Source organism: Salmo trutta, chromosome 10 (assembly GCF_901001165.1).
Source record: "Salmo trutta chromosome 10, fSalTru1.1, whole genome shotgun sequence".
In the NCBI taxonomy this organism is placed as follows: domain Eukaryota; kingdom Metazoa; phylum Chordata; class Actinopteri; order Salmoniformes; family Salmonidae; genus Salmo; species Salmo trutta.
In genome coordinates, this window is record NC_042966.1 from 42,410,257 (window position 1) to 42,435,365 (window position 25,109).

General features: G+C 36.1%; 1 protein-coding gene across 1 annotated transcript in view; it reads left to right on the plus strand.

Moving 5' to 3' along the window:
- LOC115201743 (vesicle transport protein SFT2A) overlaps nt 1–25,109 on the plus strand; it is a 42,996-nt gene that overhangs the window by 9,857 nt on the left and 8,030 nt on the right. The window contains exons 4-7 of the mRNA XM_029765610.1: nt 9,443–9,524; nt 10,530–10,565; nt 10,838–10,896; nt 24,938–24,967. Coding sequence (XP_029621470.1) covers nt 9,443–9,524; nt 10,530–10,565; nt 10,838–10,896; nt 24,938–24,967 — 207 coding nt within the window. The remainder of the gene's footprint in view (nt 1–9,442; nt 9,525–10,529; nt 10,566–10,837; nt 10,897–24,937; nt 24,968–25,109) is intronic.

Sequence of the window (25,109 nt, forward strand, 5' to 3'; positions counted from 1 at the left end):
TTTGTCCAGGGAGTGTAATTGTAATCAGGAGATGGGCTCCTGCCCCTATGGGCCGTTCTGGCTCGGACAAGGCTAACTTGTCAAATGCTTACTTACTATAATACTGAACAAAAATATATAAACTCAACATGCAACAATTTTCAAAGATTTCACTGAGTTACAGTTCAAATAAGGAAATCAGTCAATTTTAAATAAATTCATTAAATCAAATCCAATTTTTGTCACATGCGCCAAATACAGCAGATACACCTTAGCGTGAAATGTTTACTTTCAAGCTCTTAACCAACGATGCAGTTAAGAAAATATTGACTAAATAAATGACCAGTTATCCCCTCTGGGGGGCTCCCGAGTGGCGCTGTCGTTTAAGACACTGCATCTCAGTGCAAGAGGAGTCACTGCAGTCCCTGGTTTGAATCCAGGCTGCATCACATCCGGCCGTGATTGGGAGTCCCATAGGGCGGCGCACAATTGGCGCAGCGTCTTCCGGGGTAAGCCGTCATTGTAAATAAGAATTTGTTCTTAACTTAACTTCATTAGGGTAGGGGGCACTATTTTCACCTCCGGATGAAAAGCGTGCCCAAAGTAAACTGTCTGCTACTCAGGCCCAGAAGCTAGGATATGCATATAATTGGTAGATTTTGGATAGAAAACACTCTAAAGTTTCCAAAACTGTTAAAATAATGTCTTGTGAGTATAACAGAACTGATATGGCAGGCAAAAACCTGAGGAAAATCCATCCAGGAAGTGGGATTTTTTAATGTTTGTAGTTTTCTATTGACTGCCATTACAGATTCCATTGACTTAGGACTCAAATTGCACTTCCTATGGCTTCCACTAGATGTCAACAGTCTTTAGAAATTGACGTGAGAGCTACAGGGCAGTAGTCATTTAGGCAGGTTACCTTTGCTTCCTTGAGCACAGGGACTATGGTGGTCTGCTTGAAACATGTAGGTATTACGGACTCGGTCAGGGAGAGGTTGAAAATGTCAGCTGCATGCTTCAGTGTTGCTTGCCTCGAAGCGAGGATAAAAAGCATTCAGCCGATCTGGTATGCTCGCTTCACTGGGCAGCTCGCGGCTGGGTTTCCTTTTGTAGTCCGTAATAGTTTGCAAATCCTGCCTCATTCGACGAGCGTCAGAGCCTGTGTAGTAGGATTCCATCTTAGTCCTGTATTGACGCTTTTCTTGTTTGATAGGGCCTTAGAGGGCATAGGCCAATCAGAATAAGTTTTTCTTCACAAAAGGGCTTTATTACAGACAGAAATATTCCTCAGCACCCCTCCACCCCGCCTCGGATGATGCCGCAGGTGTAGAAGCCGGATCTGGGGGTCCTGGGCTGGCATGGTTACCTGTGGTCTGCGGTTGTGAGGCCGGGTGGACGTACTGCAGAATTTTTTAATAAAAAAATAATATATCTTTAAATGTTGTTTTTTGAAAACCAAAAACATTGGAGGCAGCTTGTTGTAGATAAATGAACATTAAATGATTTGGCAACAGGTCTGGGGGACATTCCTGCAGTCAGCAATGCCAATTACACGCTCCCTCAACTTGAGACATCTGTGGTGCTGTGTTGTGTGAGAAAACTGCACATTTTAGAGTGGCCTTTTTTTTTTGTCCCAAGAACAAGGTGCACCTGTATAATGATCATGCTGTTGAATCAGTTTATTTATGTGCCACACTTGTCAGGTGGATGGATTGTCTTGGCAAAGGAGAAATGCTCACAAAACAGGGATGTAAACAAATTTGTGCATAAACGTTGAGAGAAATAGCTTTTTGTGATTCAACTCATGAAACATGAGAGCAACACTTCTTTCCCGGTTCTTCTCCTCTGAGCCTGGTTCCTCCCCTCTCTCTAAAACATTTTTCTCCCTTATTTGGGAGTGTTTCCATGCCACTGTGCTTCTGCTTGCTGAAATTCATTTGATTGGTTATCACAGACGGGCGTCGCGTCGTCACAAGCTCGTGTTGCTGTCTTTTTTAACACGGTATCATTTTCCTACCGGACGGTGAACTGTGACATCTCCTTTGTTTCACGTGTCTTCTGTCATCCTACGTGTTTCCACAACGACAACACTGTGAAAAGAAACTGGTTCAGGTCCTAACTGCTGGTTACTGTTCTGAACCACAAACAGTAGTGTCATGTTTACACTGGGCCTTTTTCACCAAATGGCACCCTATTCCCTATTTAGTGCACTACTTTTTTGACTAGGGCCTATTGTACACTATGTAAGGAATAGTGTGCCATTTGTAATGCAGCCAAGGGCTTTTGTCCACACAGTAACTTGAAGTGCTCAGATCGTCATATTTGAATTGAAGGCGTATATTCAGGTAGGCAGGTGTATAAGTAACCATGCTTTTCATGTTGCATAATATATATACCTAGGCTCACCAGCAGGTCCCTATAAAACCATTATACAAATACATACGTGTCGTGTCTTTGGCATCATTAAACTGAAGACCTATTTTTATCAAATAAATTCTCTGTAATTATTATTATTACGTGATTAAACTAACTTAATCATGTAACTGTAATTAACTAGGAAGTCGGGGCACCAAGGAAAATATTCAGATTACAAAGTTATAATTTTCCTAATATAACTTTCATATATTTTAATATCTGATCAATTAGTCTTTTAATTAATGAATTATTCTTTACCTCGCGTCAGTCTCATTCCAAACGTCGTAAATTGTTGGTTATCTGCACGAACCCAGTCTTCACTATGAGTCATCCATACATCAATTGTCTTAAATCATTTATTTACTAACTAAATAATCAATCACAGAAATGCACACAAACAAACAAGTAGATATGGTTACAAGGAAATGATAGGGGAATGTGCCCTAGTGGGCTAAACCGGCATGGCGGCTTGGTGGACAAAAGGGAAGTGGGGGTCAGCTGAGTTATAACAATTGAAATGCTAATCCTTTGCACATGAACGCTCACTCATTCGGGAATAATTGCAATATATCTGTTGGAAAGTTTGTTTCTGTTGGAGAGTTTGTCCGCCTTCTCTCTCTCTGCCGTGGCTAGAATGGATAGTTCAGAGTAACATTCAGCAATGTTGTTATAGATAGATGTTTCGGCGGTTGTCGGTCTTCACGTTCAATGATACCGAATTCCTAGCTGCAGACTAGTAATTAGTATCAAAGATTTGTTCTTATTCTGTCGGTTCGATAGTCTGAGTTTAACCACGTTGTTAAGAATTCAGCAATGGGCTCAAACCTTAGCCCTCTCGTAATTGAGGTAAGCTTTGTCTCTACTCAAACCTTAGCCCTCTCGTAATTGAGAGAAGCATGGTCTGAAGATAAATTCCCAAGGTTATATTCGGAAGAGCAGAAAGGGGCTGTCCCACGACGCCAGATCAATGTCTGTGCTCATGGGGTGGGCCTATGATTTAGTTAACTCCAATTCCCTCTGGAGTTTTCCTTCATTTAACAGTTTCAAATCACATTACATAATTTCACAAATAGTTTCATCTTTACTCATTCATTTTATACAACAATTAGATGCAAGCCTCACAACTGAGACTCTTCTATAAACAGGGTTATGGTAATGTGGCTGTATTGTCTCGCATGAGTATCACAAAATTGTACCAAACGGACCAGTTCGTAGCTGGCTACTTCACCGACCGTTTATACCTTCTCCAGAACATGAATATTGTTCAGTTCTGTGAGGTTCCTTTTGTTCTCTCTATGAAAACTCACTCTCTCTCTATACTGTCTGGCCATGAGGAAGAATCTCCTCCAGGAATTTATGACCTGCCTAACAGAGCCTGGTGTAGGGGAAGAGCGAGAGAGGGATGGTGCAGAGAGAGAGGGATGGTGCTCGCTGTACCCAAAGAGGGCAACATCATGACGCATGCACATGCATACAGTTGAAGTCGGAAGTTTACATACACCTCATCCAAATACATTTAAACTCAGTTTTTCACAATTCCTGACTTTTAATCCTAGTAAAAATTCTCTGTCTTAGGTCAGTTAGGATCACCACTTTATTTTAAGAAATTTAAATGTCAGAATAATAGTTGAGAGAACGATTTATTTCTTTCGTCGCATTCCCAGTGGGTCAGACGTTTACATGCACTCAATTAGTATTTGGTAGTATTGCCTTTAAATGATTTAACTTGGGTCAAACGTTTCGAGTAGCCTTCCACAAGCTTCCCACAATAAGTGAATAGGTGAATTTTTGGCACATTCCTCCTGACAGAGCTGGTGTAACTGAGTCAGGTTTGTAGGCCTCTTTGCTCGCACACGTTTTTTCAGTTCTGCCCACAAATTTTCTATGAGATTGAGGTCAGGGCTTTGTGATGGCCACTCCAATACCTTGACTTTGTTGTCCTTAAGCCATTTTGCCACAACTTTGGAAGTATGCTTGGGGTCATTGTCCATTTGGAAGACCCATTTGCGACCAAGCTTTAACCTCTATGGGCTAGGGGGCAGTATTGAGAATTTTGGAAAAAATATGTGCCCATTTTTAACTGCCTCCTACACCAACTCAGAAGCTAGAATATGCATATTATTCAGGTTTGGATAGAAAATGCCCTAAAGTTTCTAAAACTGTTTGAATGGTGTCTGTGAGTATAACAGAACTCCTATGACAGGCAAAAACCTGAGAAGGTTTCATGCAGGAAGTACCCTGTCTGACAAGGTGTTGTTGTTCTTGCTTCTGTTTATTGAAGAGTCAGGATCTTAGCTGTAACGTGACAATTCCTAGGGCTCCAATAGGCTCTCAGAACCTGGGAAAAACCTGAACGATGACGAGGCAACCTCAGGCTGAAACACAGAATCCCCTTTTCCAAGTGTCCCATCAGAGGACAATGGAATTAGGCGCGTGCGCGATTCGACCCCGTGCAGTATTTTCCTTCGGCTGTTTAGCTAATTGCAGATTCCCGGTCGGAATATTATCGCTTTTTTACGAGAATAATGGCATAAAAAATTATTTTAAACAGCGGTTGACATGCTTCGAAGTACGGTAATGGAATATTTAGAATTTCTTTGTCACGTTCTGCGCCATGCGCGCGACCGTGATTTACCATTCTGATAGTGTCTAGAACGCACGAACAAAACGCCGCTGTTTGGATATAACGATGCATTATTTGGGACCAAACCTACATTTGTTATTGAAGTAGAAGTCCTGGGAGTGCATTCTGACGAAGAACAGGAAAGGTAAGACCATTTTTCTTATAGGAAATGTGATTTTGGTGAAGGCTAAACTGGGTGGGTGTCTAAATAGCTAGCCCGTGATGGCTGGGCTATGTACTTAGAATATTGCAAAATGTGCTTCATCCGAAAAGCTATTTTAAAATCGGACATATCGAGTGCATAGAGGAGTAATGTATCTATAATTCTTAAAATAATTGTTATGCTTTTTGTGAACGTTTATCGTGAGTAATTTAGTAAATTGTTAGTAAATTCCCCGGAAGTTTGCGGGGGGTATGCTTTTTATGAACGTCACATGCTAATGTAAAAAGCTGTTTTTTGATATAAATATGAACTTGATTGAACAGACATGCATGTATTGTATAACATAATGTCCTAGGTGTGTCATCTGATGAAGATCATAAAAGGTTAGTGCTGCATTTAGCTGTGGTTTGGGTTTTTGTGACATTATATGCTAGCTTGAAAAATGGGTGTCTGATTATTTCTGGCTGGGCACTCTCCTGACATAATCTAATGTTTTGCTTTCGTTGTAAAGCCTTTTTGAAATCGGACAGTGTGGTTAGATTAACGAGAGTCTTGTCTTTAAATAGCTGTAAAATAGTCATATGTTTGAGAAATTGAAGTAATAGTATTTCAAATGTTTTAAAAATCGCGCCACAGGATTCAACTGGCTGTTATGTAGGTGGGACGAATTCGTCCCGCCGGTCCCATAGAGGTTAACTTCCTGACTGATGTCTTGAGATGTTGCTTCAATATATCCACATCATTTTCTTGCCTCATGATGCCATCTATTTTGAAGTGCACCAGTTCCTCCTGTAGCAAAGCACCACCACAACATGATGCTGCCACCCCCATGCTTCACGGTTGGGATGGTGTTCTTCGGCTTGGAAGCCTCCCCCTTTTTCCTCCAAACATAACTATGGTCATTATGGCTTAATTTCTGACGCTGGTAACTCTAATGAACTTATCCTCAGCAGCAGAGGTATCTCTGCGTCTTCCTTTCCTGTGGCGGTCCTCATGAGAGACAGTTTCATCATAGCGCTTGATGTTTTTTGCGACTGCACTTGGAGAAAAATGAAAAGTTCTTGAAATTGTCCGCATGGACTGACCTTCACTTCTTAAAGTAATGATGGACTGTTCTTTCTCTTTGCTTATTTGAGCTGTTCTTGCCATAATATGGACTTGGTTTTTTACCAAATAGGGCTATATTCTGTATACCCTCCCTACCTATTCACAACACAACTGATTAAGAAGGAATTAAGTTCCACAAATGAACTTTTAAAAAGGCACACCTGTTAATTGGAATGCATTCCATGTGACTACCTCAAAACTGGTTGAGAGAATGCGAAGAGTGTGCAAAGCTGTCATCAAGGCAAAGGGTGTCTACTTTGAAGAATCTGAAATATAACAAATATTTTGTTTTGTAACCTCTTACATCTAGACGTTCCGCTAGTGGAACACCTGCTCCAATATCCAATGATAGGCGTGGCGCGAATTACAAATTCCTCAAAAATCCAAAAAACTTCAATTTTTCAAACATATGACTATTTTACACCATTTTAAAGACAAGACTCTCCTTTATCTAACCACACTGTCCGATTTCAAAAAGGCTTTACAGCGAAAGCAAAACATTAGATTATGTCAGCAGAGTACCCAGCCAGAAATAATCAGACACCCATTTTTCAAGCTAGCATATAATGTCACAAAAAAACAAAACCACAGCTAAATGCAGCACTAACCTTTGATCTTCATCAGATGACACTCCTAGGACATTGTTATACAATACATGCATGTTTTGTTCAATCAAGTTCATATTTCTATCAAAAAACAGCTTTTTACATTAGCATGTGACGTTCAGAACTAGCATTCCCACCGAACACTTCCGGTGAATTTACTAAATTACTCACGATAAACGTTCACAAAAAACATAACAATTATTTTAAGAATTATAGATACAGAACTCCTTTATGCAATCGCGGTGTCCGATTTTAAAATAGCTTTTCGGTGAAAGCACATTTTGCAATATTCTGAGTAGATAGCCCGGCCATCATGGTTAGCTATTTAGACACCCAGCAAGTTTAGCCTTCACCAAACTCAGATTTACTATAAGAAAAATTGGATTACCTTTGCTGTTCTTCGTCAGAATGCACTCCCAGGACTTCTACTTAAATAACAAATGTTGGTTTGGTTCCGAATAATCCATAGTTCTATCCAAATAGCGGCGTTTTGTTCGTGCGTTCAAGACACTATCCGAAGGGTAAAGAAGGGTGACGCGCCCGGCGCGTTTCGTGACAAAAAAATTCAAAATATTCCATTACCTTACTTCGAAGCATGTCAAACGCTGTTTAAAATCAATTTTATGCGATTTTTCTCATAAAAAAGCGATAATATTCCGACCGGGAACCCTGTTTTCGTTCAAAGACGAAAAAATAAAAACATGGAGTCGTCTCGTGCACGCGCCCCCAGTCTCATTGTTCTCAGATCGACCACTATCCAAATGCGCTACTGTTTTTCAGCCATGGGCTGCAAAGTCATCATTCAACGTTCTGGCGCCTTCTGAGAGCCTATGGGAGCGTTAGAAAATGTCCTGTTATGCCAGAGATCCCCTGTTTTGGATAGAGATGATCAAGAAATAGTCAGAGAGGGCACTTCCTGTTTGGAATCTTCTCAGGTTTTGGCCTGCCAAATGAGTTCTGTTATACTCAGACACCATTCAAACAGTTTTAGAAACTTTGGAGTGTTTTCTATCCAAAGCTAATAATTATATGCATATATTAGTTTCTGGGCAGGAGTAATAATCAGATTAAATCGGTGAACGTTTTTTTTATCCGGCCGTGAAAATACTGCCCCCTATCCAAGTTAACAATTTTTTGGTTACTACATGATTCCATATGTGTTATTTCATAGTTTTGATGTCCATTACTATTCTACAATGTAGAAAATAGTAAAAATAAAGAAAAACCCTTGAATGAGTAGGTTTAGGTGTCAACTTTTGACTGGTAGAGTGTGTGTGTGTGTGTGTGTGTGTGTGTGTGTGTGTGTAAATATCCTAGGCCTACCAGCAGGGCTCTATAAGATCTGTGTTGCGGACAGAATCACGGAATCCAGACATTAAAACGTAATTAAAAAATGTGTTGAACTTATTAGAAAATTCATTAATTTGTTCAAGTTAATCATAAGACATGAACAAAATGCGTCAGTGATTCGTATTTTCCTGAAACTTAATAAAACGGCACAGGACTGCCTCTCTCTCTCTCTCTCTCTCTCTCTGTCTCTCTGTCTCTCTGTCTCTCTCTCTCTCTGTGTCTCTCTGTGTCTCTCTGTGTCTCTCTGTGTCTCTCTGTGTCTCTCTCTGTCTCTCTGTGTCTCTCTGTGTCTCTCTCTGTCTCTCTCTGTCTCTCTCTGTCTATACTTTGTGTAGCCGTTAGTGATGATGTAACATTATGAGATAGACGTTAGTCTCCTGACCTAGAAAAGAGTCCATCAAGACTATAAAGTGACAGTGGCCAGTGTATAAACTGATCCCGGTACGGAGAAAACCCAGTCTCCACCACCAGCTGATGAAACCGAGGAGTATTTCTGTCTATAATAAAGCCTTTTTGTGGGGTTAAACTCATTCTAATTGGCTGGTCCCGGCTCCCCAGTGGCTGGTCCCGGCTCCCCAGTGGCTGGTCCCGGCTCCCCAGTGGCTGGTCCCGGCTCCCCAGTGGCTGGTCCCGGCTCCCCAGTGGCTGGTCCCGGCCCCCCAGTGGCTGGTCCCGGCTCCCCAGTGGCTGGGGCCGGCTCCCCAGTGGCTGGGGCCTGGCTCCCCAGTGGCTGGGGCCTGGCTCCCCCCAGGTCTACCCATGCCTGCGCCCCTACCCAGTCATGTGAAATCCATAGATTAGGGCCTAATGAATTTATTTCAATTGACTGATTTCCTTATATGAACTGTAACTCAGTATCGTTGAAATTGTTGTATGTTGTGTTTTTTTAGATTTTATTTTTGTTCAGTATACATGGCTTATTATAATGCCAGCCATAGAATATCTATTCACATTTCAAATAAGAATGCATTATTTTTGCTTGTCTGTTTTATTTATTTATTTATTTATTTTTTGTGTTGAATCCATGTCAAGGTCTCTCATCAATAATATCCACAACAACAACAAAAGTTTTTATTTTTCCCGGGCACTTTTGATCAATCTGTAGTCTTTCCAACATATAAATAATAGAAATAGAATCCATGTGACATTTTTATTTCTACGGTTTTAAACCTGTGTGTTTTCTCCTTGTGTCTGCAGCACCTGTTTCCTGATGGGACCTCTGAAGCAGCTGAAGAGAATGTTTGAACCCACCAGATTGATAGCCACCTGTGTTATGCTGGTAACTAGCTACTGTACTTCATGTATTGTGGGCGGCAGCGTAGCCTAGTGGTTAGAGCGTTGGACTAGTAACCGAGAGGTTGCAAGATCGAATCCCCGAGCTGACAAGGTACAAATCTGTCGTTTGGCCCCCTGAACAAGGCAGTTAACCCCACTGTTCCTAGGTAGGCCGTTGTAAATAAGAATTTGTTCTTAACTGACTTGCCTAGTTAAATAAAGATAAAATTGTAAACGATTTGAGTTTATTTGACATTATAAAAATACATACACACGTGTAATGTCCTAGTTAAACAACCACATATATCACAATCATAACTGAGGGATGTGGCTGGACAGATGTTGCTAAGCACTAGGCATGTCTAAGTTAGTCTATATTTGTTCATAAATGAATTGATAAACATTATTTTAAATGACATGGCTGTAAATATTACATTGCACCTTTTTTTTAAAGAATCATTCTATTATGTAGGCCTTAAGGGATTCAGCCGTTCTCTCCTTTTTAAGACACTGGTTTATTCAGTGTTGCATGATACTTCTGCTCGTAAGCTGTCGGTGGGTTTAGGCCTAGCCTGTCGGTGGGTTTAGGCCTAGCCTGTCGGTGGGTTTAGGTCAGACGTTAGTTTTTTACGCGACTAAATGACAACTTAAAGCGGGAATCCTTTAATTGGTGAAAAGTGCCACGTCCGTTTTTGAGATACGAAGATACAGCGAACAGTGTTGCACGATCAATAGTGCAGCAGAATATATTTTGACCACGTTCCCAGATGCTCTTCTCCTCCGTCTTCATCAGCAAAACAATAACAAAGACGCTGGGGGGGGCGAACAGCGGCGTTGTTTTCACTAATGCGGATTACATCTTTTAAAGTTGATCTGCCTTTAGGGCACAAAGCTGAGTGGTAATCTGAAGTAAATCCCTCACAGAAGATTAATCAGATAATTCATTAATTTAATCAATATTTTAAAAGTTGTTTTTTTTTAAATTTGGTTTTGCTCTTTCTGCCTCCAGCTCTGTCTCATTTTGACGCTTTGTGCAGTTTTCTGGGTAAGTATCTGAAAGCCTCTGAAACAGTTCAGTAGCCTACATCGTGACCCTATGGCAGCGTTTCCCAAAACTCAGTTTTGGGGTCCCCACTGGGGTTGCAGAATTTAGTTTTTTTTTGTTGGCGTAGCACTACACTACTGATTTCAAATCCAATTGTATTTGTCACATACACATGGTTAGCAGATGTTTTAAACACTGGCCTAATGCACTATAACACATATTTTTAACACCGCTGTCTGAGAATAGACGTGACGTTGTCTCTTTCTCTGTAGTGGGGAAAGAAGGGATTGGCCATCATCTTCTGCATTCTACAGTTCTTGGCTATGACGTGGTAAGTAACAGTCCACTTACAGTGCGTTCAAATTTAGGCCTAGATTCAATCCGTATATGTCAGCTCAATCGGACATTACGAATTGCAGATTTACATTTTTTTTGTTGTTGCTGCTCGTATTACTATCCTTCTACCTTCCTATAATACCTCATATTTTGTGATAACTGACGCGTCCTCTCCTTCAGTGTCAAACTAGGCTTGTAACGGTGTTGACAGTCATTGATCTTCAAGTAATTTTGCATGCCTCACAGCCCCCCAGGGAACATCAGTCATGCCTCACAGCCCCCAGGGAACATCAGTCATGCCTCACAGCCCCCAGGGAACATCAGTCATGCCTCACAGCCCCCAGGGAACATCAGTCATTTTGCATGCCTCACAGCCCCCCAGGGAACATCAGTCATGCCTCACAGCCCCTAGGGAACATCAGTCATGCCTCACAGCCCCTAGGGAACATCAGTCATGCCTCACAGCCCCTAGGGAACATCAGTCATGCCTCACAGCCCCCCAGGGAACATCAGTCATGCCTCACAGCCCCCCAGGGAACATCAGTCATTTTGCATGCCTCATAGCCCCCCAGGGAACATCAGTCATGCCTCACAGACCCCCAGGGAACATCAGTCATGCCTCACAGCCCCCCAGGGAACATCAGGAGCCTAGTGACAGTCTGTGGATGTGCCCAGCTTTGCGCGCTGACCAACACGAGGTCGGCACCCTGTTCCTGGTCTTGCACATGTGCGTTGTACCTTCAACATTTTAATTCTATTTTTGAAACAGTTCAGTAGCCTACATTTGAATGCTTACGCGATATTAGGCTTTATTAGTTGGGTGACAACCTAATGTAATTTGATATGTTTTAAAAAATTTATTTTTTATCTATGCGCTGTTGAAAATTGTGTTTTTACTGGATTTAAAGTTAGCAAACAGAGACTCTACTCTCATCTGGCTATAGCCTGCCTGTTGAAAGAGGGCTTACAATATATATTTTTTGTTTGTTCAGGTTCACCACCATCAGCAATGGTTTTGGTAGTTTTGCTTTAAACAATCAGTGTACAGTATATGATAATTTTAAATAAGCAGGCTTTAAGTTGATCATTTCATAACGAGGAATCAGTTTTGCGAGACGCACTGCATGTCTAAAGTGGGAGGAAGAAAAAGAAGCTCACTTAAAAAAACAACGTTTTTATGGATGTACTGACAAGATGCTTGTCTCTTCGCCCTGACAACGGCAGTCGTTGTCCACAAAGCGGCTCTCAACTATTCTTCTCTTTAGGTTGGTGGATGCATCTAATTTATTATAATTATTATTTTTTTTTTAAATATTCGATGAGGATTGTTGACATTAACCACCTGTATTCAACGGAGCGAGATGCTTTACCCATGAATATCTATGGCCGTCTCCAGACAACTCACGATTTGTTTATTTATTTTTTTCTTCTCAAAGTTGCCCGGGGTGTCATGTGTACAACTTATACTTGTAATAACCTAAGCATTAAGATTAGATTTATAAACCTCACTTAGCAAATAAGCCACTCCATTTTTTTTGTTGTTGACCAGATTCAACACTCATTGACCTCCTATATAAAAACTCTTGGCTTGGCGAGCAAAATAAACAATCCCACCTGCTGGGGAAGACCTCGCTTCTCTTCCTCTCTGTTTTAACATTTTTGAAAACCATTTAGATTTTGAGATGGGGATTAATGTGCTTCATTTTAATAAGTTATTTGGCCACTTTAGTTGTGATACAAACCTTATCAAAACATACAGGTATATGGACTAGGCTACATGAGGTGTGAAACTATGATTTGCCATACTGCACACAAGCTAGCCATCATTCACAAGTGATAATATATCAATCACAAATGACAGGCAAGTATTGTCACCCATCAGACTATTCTTAATTTAATGTTGTCTTTACATTTACTAAATAATATGTGTGAAATTTTGTTTTGATTTAGAATGGACCATTAACATGCATCGGTCTGAAAACAGTGGGGGTTAAATCCAACATTGTGCTATATAATTGTTGACTATGTCATAGCTAATTTTATAAATGATAAATATTGGTACATTACTAGATCAAACACAAGTTAGTTAGTGGCTAATAATGATTTCAGAACCGGGGGGGGGGACAGAAACACGGGTTACATTGATTCTCCCCCCCCCCCCCCCCCCCCCCCCCCCCCCCCCCCCCCCAAAAAAAAATCTGATATATCCCTAGTCTCCCTTATGGCTCAGATCATGTGCCTACACGGTATACCCATAGTCTCACATCCAGTGGCAGTCAGTGTTGTTTCAGATGAGGGAGGATGAGTGTGGCCTTATTTCTATTACAGCATATTGAATGACTGTCATTCATATTCCATTCACCCAGCTCAATATAACATTGATAGGTTTAGGTTACTATACGATACTCTAATCGTTCCCTGTACCCATCATGAGGTTGCTACAACCTAGCCTATGAATGAAAGATTACAATGTAGGTGCACACGGGTCAAGAGACAAGTTGGAGTAATCAAAGTGACAGACGGACACATTCAGTACCGCCTTGCACACTCTGGCCTAGGGCTGTTACGGTCACCGTGTTGCCCGCCACACCGGTGTTCACGAGTCATGATTATGTTTCTCCAAGCTCTGATGCTGCTGATGGTCATTAGTAGCCTACCAAACTTGTTAACTGTCTGGTACTCGGCACTCTATTGTCCCTGACATCAATGCATATGTAATCGAAAATCTAATCAAACACTTCATGAGAGCCCGTGTTGCTATACATTTCTATAGGCTATGTAATAGCATGAGAAAACGGAGTGATGGCCTCTACTAAAAAGAGGAGGATCCCATCAGCTTTCTATAGGCTAGACCTACTATATGTGTTTATCAACTTTCCTAATACTAAGCACATTGCTTCTCTTTACAACAGGAATATAGCCTACCTGGCTGGCATGAAAATGAACCACAGGAAAAGCGTCCTCCATTGCTATTTAAGTGCATAGATTTTCTTTTTCTTTTCATGCCTGTTTTCAGACCGATGCATGTTAGTGGTCCATTCTAAATCAAAACTAATTTCACACACATATTATTTAGTAAATGTAAAGACAACATTAAATTAAGAATAGTCTGATGGGTTACAATATTAACCTGTCATTTGTGATTGATATATTATCACTTGTGAATGATGGCTAGCTTGTGTGCAGTATGGCAAATCATAGTCGCACACCTCATGTAGCCTAGTCCATATACCTGTATGTTTTGATAAGGTTTGTATCACAACTAAAGTGGCCAAATAACTTGTTTAAATGAAGCACATTAATCCGCTTTACAACTGGTGTAGAGCCTAACTGGCGTACATAGGTGAGTGAAGTTTAGGGAAGATAATTTTCACCATTAAAAACACACCTTTTTTTTTATAATGAAGCATTACATGTATAATCACATTTGCGGTCACTTTTGAGAATGCTGTTTTCCCGCTAAACATTTGTGCTTACTGCCTACTGCGCATTGCTGCACTTATAATGTGAACAAATTGCCTAATACTTTATCAACATTTTAAGCTAAACATTCTGATCTATTGCATCAGCCTCATTTTGCTTTTAAAACATAATTTTTTTTTTTTATGTGCAGTGGTTGTATTAATTTGGGCTCCATCGCATTCCACAACGGTCCCAGAGTATGTTTGGAGTATTTATTTATTGCGCAGAAGGACAAGTTGACCAATAGAAATAGGTAAACTGTTGTACTATGGGGGGGGGATAGTAGATTAACGCAAGGCTATTGCTGTTTGTTACTTATCTTGTTGGATGACGAGAAGTAAAATGTCGACGTTTCTTCTAACGTCTTCAATATATGCGCCTCGGAATTCAATAAGAAGGACGCGCGCAGTTGCGTCCGTCTTCACTTGTAGCCTATTTCTTAGCTGAGATGCTTGTGTGAAGTCACCTGATCACGTGACCGGGAATTGGCTGATAAGAATTAAGATATCTTGAGCGAACCATGTGAGTGAGAGGTGCTTCGGAGCACAGCGATCGGCAGCCAAGAAAAGGGAATTTTTTAAAAATAATTATATGTAAATAAATAATTTAATTAATTTAAATAATTATTATGTCCAGCACAACGGCCACTTTGGCCGCAAAAGGCATGGATATTTTTTTGAGGGGGGGGGGGGGTTATTTAAGGCCACACAAAGGGGATACAGCCTTAGCACATTTGCTTGATGTCATAACATAACCACATACCTACACTGGATTCTGTTAGTCACTTACCACCTGACTGCTATTCACTTGATTGGCGTTGAGAGCAGAGTTGACTTGGCTCAAGCTGATTTGAGTCACTGGGCAAAAATCCAGTTAAAGTCCAGTGGTGAACGTTCTTAAGTGGTTAAATACTCAAGACGCAGCCACTCTGTTGTACCTGCGTGTCCTAGATACAACCTGACTGGCAGGATCGTTGACTGTTATCCTCTTGGAGTTGAGCTCAGCCACTACGAAGTAGAACACCAGCTGTTACGATCTTATTTCTCTAACTCAACCTGTTTTTCTACTGTTTCAACGACATTTTAAGTACGATTTTGGCCATCATAAGAATGTTTTTGTTGTTGTTTACAGACCAAATAATTATTTTATCGATGAAACAATGTTATTATAGAATATGCTGTGATATTATTATCAGGAGGAGATGGGGATAGGAAAGCGAGAGACGGAGATGGACAAGAGAGAGAGCGAGATGTAAACCGAGAGAGACGGACACTAAACCAGCCCAGCATATGTTGACATGAAGGATCAGATTAGAGTACACACACACACACACACACACACACACACACACCCCCACTGGAGTTGGCAGACCACATGGGGAAGGCCTGGTGTACATGATTCGTTGATAGTACTGACTGGGCAGTACTGACTGGGTATTCATCAAAGGTACTAATAATTTCACTGTGCCTCTGCATTGCTTGCTGTTTTGGGGTTTTAGACTGGGTATCTGTAAAGCACTTTGACATCTACTGATGACGTTCCCTCTTATGGGAGACCAAGAACAGCTCGCTGAAAGCTAGGCCTCGAATCACCTGCAATCGTCTGATAGGCTGCTACTGTTACAGTATGCTGCCAATCAGTATGCTGCCAATACTATACCTGTATATTATAAGATGGGCTACCTGATAAAATACCTGTATATTATAATATAGGTTACCTGATACTGTACCTGTATATTATAATATAGGTTACCTGATACTGTACCTGTATATTATTATAATATAGGTTACCTGATACTGTACCTGTATATTATTATAATATAGGTTACCTGATACTATACCTGTATATTATTATAATATAGGTTACCTGATACTATACCTGTATATTATAATATAGGTTACCTGATACTGTACCTGTATATTATAGATTACCTGATACTGTACCTGTATATTATAGGTTACCTGATACTGTACCTGTATATTATAGGTTACCTGATACTGTACCTGTATATTATAATATAGGTTACCTGATACTGTACCTGTATATTATAATATAGGTTACCTGTATATTATAATATAGGTTACCTGATACTATACCTGTATATTATAATATAGGTTACCTGATACTGTACCTGTATATTATAATATAGGTTACCTGATACTATACCTGTATATTATAGGTTACCTGTATATTATAATATAGGTTACCTGTATATTATAATATAGGTTACCTGATACTGTACCTGTATATTATAGGTTACCTGATACTGTACCTGTATATTATAATATAGGTTACCTGATACTGTACCTGTATATTATAATATAGGTTACCTGATACTGTACCTGTATATTATAATATAGGTTACCTGATACTGTACCTGTATATTATAATATAGGTTACCTGATACTGTACCTGTATATTATAATATAGGTTACCTGATACTGTACCTGTATATTATAATATAGGTTACCTGTATATTATAATATAGGTTACCTGATACTGTACCTGTATATTATTATAATATAGGTTACCTGATACTATACCTGTATATTATAATATAGGTTACCTAATACTGTACCTGTATGTTATTATAATATAGGTTACCTGATACTGTACCTGTATGTTATTATAATATAGGTTACCTGATACTGTACCTGTATGTTATTATAATATAGGTTACCTGATACTGTACCTGTATGTTATTATAATATAGGTTACCTGATACTGTACCTGTATATTATAATATAGGTTACCTGATACTGTACCTGTATATTATAATATAGGTTACCTGATACTGTACCTGTATATTATAATATAGGTTACCTGATACTGTACCTGTATATTATAATATAGGTTACCTGTATATTATAATATAGGTTACCTGATACTGTACCTGTATATTATTATAATATAGGTTACCTGATACTATACCTGTATATTATAATATAGGTTACCTAATACTGTACCTGTATGTTATTATAATATAGGTTACCTGATACTGTACCTGTATGTTATTATAATATAGGTTACCTGATACTGTACCTGTATGTTATTATAATATAGGTTACCTGATACTGTACCTGTATGTTATTATAATATAGGTTACCTGATACTGTACCTGTATATTATAATATAGGTTACCTGATACTGTACCTGTATATTATTATAATATAGGTTACCTGATACTGTACCTGTATATTATTATTATAATATAGGTTACCTGATACTGTACCTGTATATTATTATTATAATATAGGTTACCTGATACTGTACCTGTATATTATAATATAGGTTACTTGATACTGTACCTGTATATTATTATAATATAGGTTACCTGATACTGTACCTGTATATTATTATAATATAGGTTACCTGATACTATACCTGTATATTATAATATAGGTTACCTGATACTGTACCTGTATGTTATTATAATATAGGTTACCTGATACTATACCTGTATATTATAATATAGGTTACCTGATACTATACCTGTATATTATAATATAGGTTACCTGATACTATACCTGTATATTATAATATAGGTTACCTGATACTGTACCTGTATATTATAATATAGGTTACCTGATACTGTACCTGTATATTATAATATAGGTTACCTGATACTGTACCTGTATATTATAATATAGGTTACCTGATACTGTACCTGTATATTATAATATAGGTTACCTGATACTATACCTGTATATTATAATATAGGTTACCTGATACTGTACCTGTATATTATAATATAGGTTACCTGATACTGTACCTGTATATTATAATATAGGTTACCTGATACTGTACCTGTATATTATAATATAGGTTACCTGTATATTATAATATAGGTTACCTGATACTGTACCTGTATATTATTATAATATAGGTTACCTGATACTATACCTGTATATTATAATATAGGTTACCTGATACTGTACCTGTATGTTATTATAATATAGGTTACCTGATACTGTACCTGTATATTATAATATAGGTTACCTGATACTGTACCTGTATATTATAATATAGGTTACCTGATACTGTACCTGTATATTATAATATAGGTTACCTGATACTGTACCTGTATATTATTATAATATAGGTTACCTGATACTGTACCTGTATATTATTATAATATAGGTTACCTGATACTGTACCTGTATATTATTATAATATAGGTTACCTGATACTGTACCTGTATATTATTATTATAATATAGGTTACCTGATACTGTACCTGTATATTATAATATAGGTTACTTGATACTGTACCTGTATATTATTATAATATAGGTTACTTGATACTATACCTGTATATTATTATAATATAGGTTACCTGATACTGTACCTGTATGTTATTATAATATAGGTTACCTGATACTATACCTGTATATTATAATATAGGTTACCTGATACTGTACCTGTATATTATAATATAGGTTACCTGATACTGTACCTGTATATTATAATATAGGTTACCTGATACTGTACCTGTATATTATAATATAGGTTACCTGATACTGTACCTGTATATTATAATATAGGTTACCTGATACTATACCTGTATATTATAATATAGGTTACCTGATACTGTACCTGTATATTATTATAATATAGGTTACCTGATACTGTACCTGTATATTATTATTATAATATAGGTTACCTGATACTGTACCTGTATATTATAATATAGGTTACTTGATACTGTACCTGTATATTATTATAATATAGGTTACCTGATACTATACCTGTATATTATAATATAGGTTACCTGATACTGTACCTGTATGTTATTATAATATAGGTTACCTGATACTATACCTGTATATTATAATATAGGTTACCTGATACTGTACCTGTATATTATAATATAGGTTACCTGATACTGTACCTGTATATTATAATATAGGTTACCTGATACTGTACCTGTATATTATAATATAGGTTACCTGATACTATACCTGTATATTATAATATAGGTTACCTGATACTATACCTGTATATTATAATATAGGTTACCTGATACTATACCTGTATATTATAATATAGGTTACCTGATACTGTACCTGTATATTATAATATAGGTTACCTGATACTGTACCTGTATACTATAGGTTACCTGATACTGTACCTGTATATTATAATATAGGTTACCTGATACTATACCTGTATATTATAATATAGGTTACCTGATACTGTACCTGTATATTATAATATAGGTTACCTGATACTGTACCTGTATATTATAATATAGGTTACCTGTATATTATAATATAGGTTACCTGATACTGTACCTGTATATTATAATATAGGTTACCTGATACTGTACCTGTATACTATAGGTTACCTGATACTGTACCTGTATATTATAATATAGGTTACCTGATACTATACCTGTATATTATAATATAGGTTACCTGAGACTGTACCTGTATATTATAGGTTACCTGATACTATACCTGTATATTAAAATATAGGTTACCTGTATATTATAATATAGGTTACCTGATACTATACCTGTATATTATAATATAGGTTACCTGATACTGTACCTGTATATTATAATATAGGTTACCTGATACTGTACCTGTATATTATAATATAGGTTACCTGTATATTATAATATAGGTTACCTGATACTGTACCTGTATATTATAATATAGGTTACCTGATACTATACCTGTGTATTATAATATAGGTTACCTGATACTATACCTGTATATTATAATATAGGTTACCTGATACTGTACCTGTATATTATTATAATATAGGTTACCTGATACTGTACCTGTATATTATAGGTTACCTGTATATTATAATATAGGTTACCTGTATATTATAATATAGGTTACCTGATACTGTACCTGTATATTATAATATAGGTTACCTGATACTGTACCTGTATATTATTATAATATAGGTTACCTGATACTGTACCTGTATATTATAGGTTACCTGATACTGTACCTGTATATTATAATATAGGCTACCTGATACTATACCTGTATATTATAATATAGGTTACCTGATACTATACCTGTATATTATTATTATAATATAGGTTACCTGATACTATACCTGTATATTATAGGTTACCTGATACTATACCTGTATATTATATTATAATATAGGTTACCTGTATATTATAATATAGGTTACCTGATACTATACCTGTATATTATATAGGTTACCTGATACTATACCTGTATATTATAATATAGGTTACCTGATACTGTACCTGTATATTATTATAATATAGGTTACCTGATACTATACCTGTATATTATAATATAGGTTACCTGATACTGTACCTGTATATTATAATATAGGTTACCTGATACTATACCTGTATATTATAATATAGGTTACCTGATACTGTACCTGTATATTATAATATAGGTTACCTGTATATTATAATATAGGTTACCTGTATATTATAATATAGGTTACCTGTATATTATAATATAGGTTACCTGATACTGTACCTGTATATTATTATAATATAGGTTACCTGATACTGTACCTGTATATTATAGGTTACCTGATACTGTACCTGTATATTATAATATAGGTTACCTGATACTATACCTGTATATTATAATATAGGTTACCTGATACTATACCTGTATATTATTATTATAATATAGGTTACCTGATACTATACCTGTATATTATAGGTTACCTGATACTATACCTGTATATTATAATATAGGTTACCTGATACTATACCTGTATATTATAATATAGGTTACCTGATACTATACCTGTATATTATAATATAGGTTACCTGATACTGTACCTGTATATTATTATAATATAGGTTACCTGATACTATACCTGTATATTATAATATAGGTTACCTGATACTGTACCTGTATATTATAATATAGGTTACCTGATACTATACCTGTATATTATAATATAGCTTACCTGATACTGTACCTGTATATTATAATATAGGTTACCTGATACTATACCTGTATATTATAGGTTACCTGTATATTATAATATAGGTTACCTGATACTATACCTGTATATTATAATATAGGTTACCTGATACTGTACCTGTATATTATAATATAGGTTACCTGATACTGTACCTGTATATTATAATATAGGTTACCTGATACTGTACCTGTATATTATAATATAGGTTACCTGATACTATACCTGTATATTATAATATAGGTTACCTGATACTATACCTGTATATTATAATATAGGTTACCTGATACTATACCTGTATATTATAATATAGGTTACCTGATACTATACCTGTATATTATAATATAGGTTACCTGATACTATACCTGTATATTATAATATAGGTTACCTGATACTGTACCTGTATATTATAATATAGGTTACCTGATACTGTACCTGTATATTATAATATAGGTTACCTGATACTGTACCTGTATATTATAATATAGGTTACCTGATACTGTACCTGTATATTATAATATAGGTTACCTGATACTGTACCTGTATATTATAATATAGGTTACCTGATACTGTACCTGTATATTATTATAATATAGGTTACCTGATACTGTACCTGTATATTATTATAATATAGGTTACCTGATACTGTACCTGTATATTATTATAATATAGGTTACCTGATACTGTACCTGTATATTATTATAATATAGGTTACCTGATACTGTACCTGTATATTATAATATAGGTTACCTGATACTATACCTGTATATTATAATATAGGTTACCTGATACTATACCTGTATATTATAATATAGGTTACCTGATACTGTACCTGTATATTATAATATAGGTTACCTGATACTGTACCTGTATATTATATAGTTACCTGATACTACCTGTATATTATATAGGTTACCTGATACTATACCTGTATATTATAATATAGGTTACCTGATACTATACCTGTATATTATAATATAGGTTACCTGATACTGTACCTGTATATTATAATATAGGTTACCTGATACTGTACCTGTATATTATAATATAGGTTACCTGATACTATACCTGTATATTATAATATAGGTTACCTGATACTGTACCTGTATATTATAATATAGGTTACCTGATACTATACCTGTATATTATAATATAGGTTACCTGATACTATACCTGTATATTATAATATAGGTTACCTGATACTATACCTGTATATTATAATATAGGTTACCTGATACTATACCTGTATATTATAATATAGGTTACCTGATACTGTACCTGTATATTATAATATAGGTTACCTGATACTATACCTGTATATTATAATATAGGTTACCTGATACTATACCTGTATATTATAATATAGGTTACCTGATACTATACCTGTATATTATAATATAGGTTACCTGATACTGTACCTGTATATTATAATATAGGTTACCTGATACTGTACCTGTATATTATAATATAGGTTACCTGATACTGTACCTGTATATTATAATATAGGTTACCTGATACTGTACCTGTATATTATAATATAGGTTACCTGATACTATACCTGTATATTATAATATAGGTTACCTGATACTGTACCTGTATATTATAGGTTACCTGATACTATACCTGTATATTATAATATAGGTTACCTGATACTGTACCTGTATATTATAGGTTACCTGATACTATACCTGTATATTATAATATAGGTTACCTGTATATTATAATATAGGTTACCTGATACTATACCTGTATATTATAATATAGGTTACCTGATACTGTACCTGTATATTATAATATAGGTTACCTGATACTGTACCTGTATATTATAATATAGGTTACCTGATACTATACCTGTATATTATAATATAGGTTACCTGATACTGTACCTGTATATTATAATATAGGTTACCTGATACTGTACCTCTATATTATAATATAGGTTACCTGATACTATACCTGTATATTATAATATAGGTTACCTGATACTGTACCTGTATATTATAATATAGGTTACCTGATACTGTACCTGTATATTATAATATAGGTTACCTGATACTGTACCTGTATATTATAATATAGGTTACCTGATACTATACCTGTATATTATAATATAGGTTACCTGATACTGTACCTGTATAATATAGGTTACCTGATACTGTACCTGTATATTATAATATAGGTTACCTGATACTATACCTGTATATTATAATATAGGTTACCTGATACTATACCTGTATATTATAATATAGGTTACCTGATACTATACCTGTATATTATAATATAGGTTACCTGATACTGTACCTGTATATTATAATATAGGTTACCTGATACTGTAACCTGTATATTATAATATAGGTTACCTGATACTGTACCTATATATTATAATATAGGTTACCTGATACTGTACCTGTATATTATAATATAGGTTACCTGATACTATACCTGTATATTATAATATAGGTTACCTGATACTGTACCTGTATATTATAGGTTACCTGATACTATACCTGTATATTATAATATAGGTTACCTGATACTGTACCTGTATATTATAGGTTACCTGATACTATACCTGTATATTATAATATAGGTTACCTGTATATTATAATATAGGTTACCTGATACTATACCTGTATATTATAATATAGGTTACCTGATACTGTACCTGTATATTATAATATAGGTTACCTGATACTGTACCTGTATATTATAATATAGGTTACCTGATACTATACCTGTATATTATAATATAGGTTACCTGATACTGTACCTGTATATTATAATATAGGTTACCTGATACTGTACCTGTATATTATAATATAGGTTACCTGATACTATACCTGTATATTATAATATAGGTTACCTGATACTGTACCTGTATATTATAATATAGGTTACCTGATACTGTACCTGTATATTATAATATAGGTTACCTGATACTGTACCTGTATATTATAATATAGGTTACCTGATACTATACCTGTATATTATAATATAGGTTACCTGATACTGTACCTGTATAATATAGGTTACCTGATACTGTACCTGTATATTATAATATAGGTTACCTGATACTATACCTGTATATTATAATATAGGTTACCTGATACTTTACCTGTATATTATAATATAGGTTACCTGATACTGTACCTGTATATTATAATATAGGTTACCTGATACTATACCTGTATATTATAATATAGGTTACCTGATACTGTACCTGTATATTATAATATAGGTTACCTGATACTGTACCTGTATATTATAATATAGGTTACCTGATACTATACCTGTATATTATAATATAGGTTACCTGATACTATACCTGTATATTATAATATAGGTTACCTGTATATTATAATATAGGTTACCTGATACTGTACCTGTATATTATAATATAGGTTACCTGATACTGTACCTGTATATTATAATATAGGTTACCTGATACTGTACCTGTATATTATAATATAGGTTACCTGATACTATACCTGCATATTATAATATAGGTTACCTGATACTGTACCTGTATATTATAATATAGGTTACCTGTATATTATAATATAGGTTACCTGATACTGTACCTGTATGGTGTTTATACTCACCCTTTCCCCCCCTTGTTTTCTCTTTTAGGTACAGCATCTCTTATATTCCATTTGCCAGGTAAGAGGATTATGTTTCAAACTACAGTACATTAACCCTTTTGTGGATCCAGTTAGTCTAACTTAACCTAATGAGTCTAGCTAACTTAACCTAATGAGTCTAGCTAACTTAACCTAATGAGTCTAGCTAACTTAACCTAATG